Source organism: Frankliniella occidentalis, unplaced genomic scaffold (genome assembly GCF_000697945.3).
Source record: "Frankliniella occidentalis isolate FOCC.00 unplaced genomic scaffold, Focc_3.1 Scaffold8, whole genome shotgun sequence".
Taxonomy (NCBI): domain Eukaryota; kingdom Metazoa; phylum Arthropoda; class Insecta; order Thysanoptera; family Thripidae; genus Frankliniella; species Frankliniella occidentalis.
Window position 1 is genome coordinate 2,835,521 of NW_026267138.1, and position 3,284 is coordinate 2,838,804.

Sequence of the window (3,284 nt, forward strand, 5' to 3'; positions counted from 1 at the left end):
GAGAGCTCCCTGAGAACGCTCCACTTCCGTCCTCCCACCACCAACCTCACCCTGTTTCAGTCAATTTAGAAGGCGTTTCCCGTTGTTTTCAGGGAGCTCTCCGATTGCTGCCCCTGATCGGAGAGGGGGGGGGGGGACTGCCACATTGGACTGCATTTGTCCCAAACCCTTGAAAACAACTCCTGTTTGACACTATTAAATTCACTAAGGAACAACTAGACAAGCTGCAAGAAAACAAAGTACGAATGCAATGAATGCTGTATATTCGAAAAACAGCCACCATTTCAATTTCCATAGCAAATTATTCGTTCCTTTGCTATCATCCGGCTTTATTGAAATGCTAGGGGCTTGGATTGGAGAGCTCAGCTCTCCGCAAGGCTCACCTGGGTCGAGCGGCGTATGTTATATCAAGTTAAGCCAAGCCGAACGCGCAAGCCCAAGCCCAAGCCGAAACTCAAGCCCGATGCGACGAATTTTTCGGATTAAAGTAATGCCAGTAACACAGAATTCTTGCCCCAGTAGCACAAATGCACTTAAATACGCACTAGCTGCGGCAATGCGCGTAAAAATGAACTCTGAAAACACTAAAAACATAACTTTAATCCGAAAAATTCGTCGCATCGGGCTTGAGTTTCGGCTTGGGCTTGGGCTTGCGCGTTCGGCTTGGCTTAACTTGATATAACAGTAATGGGGGCTGACCGAGGGTCACTGGAGTTACTCCGTGGGCTCCGTGGTTCATGCGTCACGCGCCCTGCGCCTGCGCCGTGAGTCGAGACCGCACAGCCAATCGCAAGCCACGTCACTGGCACCAGAAAAAAAAGATGAAAAATTCTAACGCGGGCTCTACCGTAGCAGCCGAGTGTTTTCATCAAATCAAACTAACAACATAACCTTTGTTCCGAGAACTCATTACTCGTTCAACGTTGAAACTGCAGTTCAACCTACAGCGAGTTTCTGTTTTTCTCGTGCTGGAGACGGTTTGAACGGCCCATCGGTGCATCTTACTTGCGGTTCGCAGAACAGATACTCGTGGAAAAGTAAGTCCAGTGTTTAGTTACTTTTGTGGTTGTGAAGCGGTTCAGTTTTACCTTTGTTTCAAGATCTTCCATCTTGCGTCCTTGATTAAAGTACATTATATATATTTATTATGATCATGACACTGCTATTTCTTTGTGTTGTAGATGAATCTGAAGTGTGATATCTGTTTCGTCAACTTTGACCTGGACTCCCACCGTCCTAAGTGCTTACCCTGTGGACATACCATTTGTAAGGAATGTGTTGAAAAACCTGACATGGGGAGGAAGTGCCCAACCTGCAGGAAGGTCAGTTTGCTCTTAATATCTTGTGTCTGATGCCAATATTCTTCTATCTGAGTCACTTGACACACTCAACGTGTAGTACAAAGAATTAATTGTTTGAATGGGTAATTTAGGTTAGACAGCAAACCAAATAATAAGAGAAACATAATCAAATCGGTTTGAGATAAAAACAGAAAAAGAAGAAAGCGCAAGTGTGAGTTATGGTTTGCCCACGTACATGTGGTTTGCATTACCAAGTTTTATACCATCCACAGAGGATACGGTTTTGTCTAAATGACATCAAGATATGTCAGTGTAAAATTTTGTCATATTGTTGTCCTGCATTGACGTCAATTTTAAATCATGTAATGTCATTTGATGTCAAATGATGTCAAAACAGCCCACCATAATAACAAAACTTTGGCACTGACTTCACTTGATGTCATTTTGACAAAACAGAGTTATCCAGGATCAATGCCCTCCCTACTACCACCTCTACTGGTTTTTGTGGAAAACTATTTTGCCAGCTGGAATAAAATGTAACATAATTTGCATTTCTGTCAACCCAAGTTATTTGTTTCCTACAACCTTGGTTTAGGCATTTAGGCAACGCCGACCTGAGGACCTACCCGACAACTTTCTAGTCGCCCAGTTGCTGGAGAACGAGGACGCACCACCCTGCAAGAAGCTCAAGACCAAGGACCTAGAGTTGGAGCAGCTTCAGCGGGGCGCGGATGCGGGGCGGAAGATGGTGGAGATGCTGCACCTGGTGCTTCCTCAGGCGGTCGAGGCTCTCAACAGCCAGCTGGAGTCGTCGGTCGCCCAGCTTGGCCAGGTGGAGGAGGCCCTGGAGAGGCGGGTGCAGCGGGAGGCGGCCGGCGATGTGGGCACCACGTCGGACGCCGCGGAGGAGCCGCTGCAGCTGGCGCGGCAGCTGGAGGCCAGCCACCGCCTGCTCACCTCCGCCAAGTGCACCGTCACTGCCGAAGAGGAGGGTGGCTCTGCCTGGACGGCCTCTGTGCAGCGCGGTGGGTGCGGCGACATCTTGCGCCTGATGCTGCAGCTGCGGGCGGACGGCCAGCTGAGAAAGGTGAGTCTCCAAGCAGGTGAACAGTGCTCATGTTAGTGTGTACGAGGTGCTCATCCACTGTCTTTCTCTCCAGGTTGACGACGCCATCGCCGTTCCTGACGCCCCTGCAGCGCCATACGTGGGGCCGCCTCTCATCTCTACCCTTAAGATAACTCACAAACACCTCGACAATGGTCGTCTAAAAGTGGCTGACATTCTTCGGGACGTCCTGCATCGATGGGCCATTCCTCGCAGGCTGAAGAACTTACATGGCGAAGGCTCTGAGGACCTGCTGCAGGTCGTGGGGCCACACCTCGAGGAGCTGGGGTTCCCGTACACCTGGGAGGCTCAGCCCAGCGTCATGGAGGAAGTGGAGAAGATGTCGGGACTCAAAAGACTAGATGTTACATGCGCTAAGAATGTTAACCACCCGGACCTACCGTTGCTGTTGGAAGAACTCTCTGTGTGTTACATGACTGTGAATCAGCTGCGATGTGTTGAACGCATGCCCAGGCTGCGCAGCTTGTGTGTGTTTAATTACCATGGTCCAAATCTGACTTTGCCCCCCTCGCAGCATGGCAGGCTGCTTTGGCTTCAGGTGGCCATTAATGCTAAGCACAGGCCCACCATGCTTCTCATTCGCGCTCATGCCTCATCTCTGCGGGAACTACGTGTATGCTGTACCTTCTCTCCCGACATGGCCTTCTACTTCCCCGACCTGGCCCAGGAGCTGGCGGATTGCGGCCTTCGCGCCTTGCAGCGGGTCGTCCTTGTACGTCCAGAGAAATATATTTGCACAGATCGGTCTGCTGGCTGCGTGTTGCAGCGAAGAAATATCCGAAGCGTATTCCCATCGTCTGTCGACGTTGTTTGCAGATCGTGTCACTCACTGGAATTTTAGTTGAATTAATTGCCGC

At 50.0% G+C, this 3,284-nt stretch overlaps 1 protein-coding gene across 5 annotated transcripts in view; it reads left to right on the top strand.

Annotated features, from left to right (window-relative positions):
- Nucleotides 1–3,284, top strand: part of LOC113208475 (uncharacterized) — a 14,681-nt gene that overhangs the window by 5,144 nt on the left and 6,253 nt on the right. Inside the window, exons 1-4 of one of the 5 annotated variants that reach the window (XM_052275009.1) lie at nucleotides 826–1,037; nucleotides 1,182–1,322; nucleotides 1,897–2,388; nucleotides 2,462–3,277. The exons of 1 other annotated variant lie outside the window; for it this stretch is intronic. In XM_052275009.1, coding sequence (XP_052130969.1) covers nucleotides 1,182–1,322; nucleotides 1,897–2,388; nucleotides 2,462–3,268 — 1,440 coding nt within the window. In that variant the 5' untranslated portion in view covers nucleotides 826–1,037 and the 3' untranslated portion in view covers nucleotides 3,269–3,277. Of the gene's footprint in view, nucleotides 1–825; nucleotides 1,038–1,181; nucleotides 1,323–1,896; nucleotides 2,389–2,461; nucleotides 3,278–3,284 lie in introns of those variants that run through there. 3 more of the 5 variants (XM_052275005.1, XM_052274998.1, XM_052275019.1) reach the window with 3 other exon arrangements.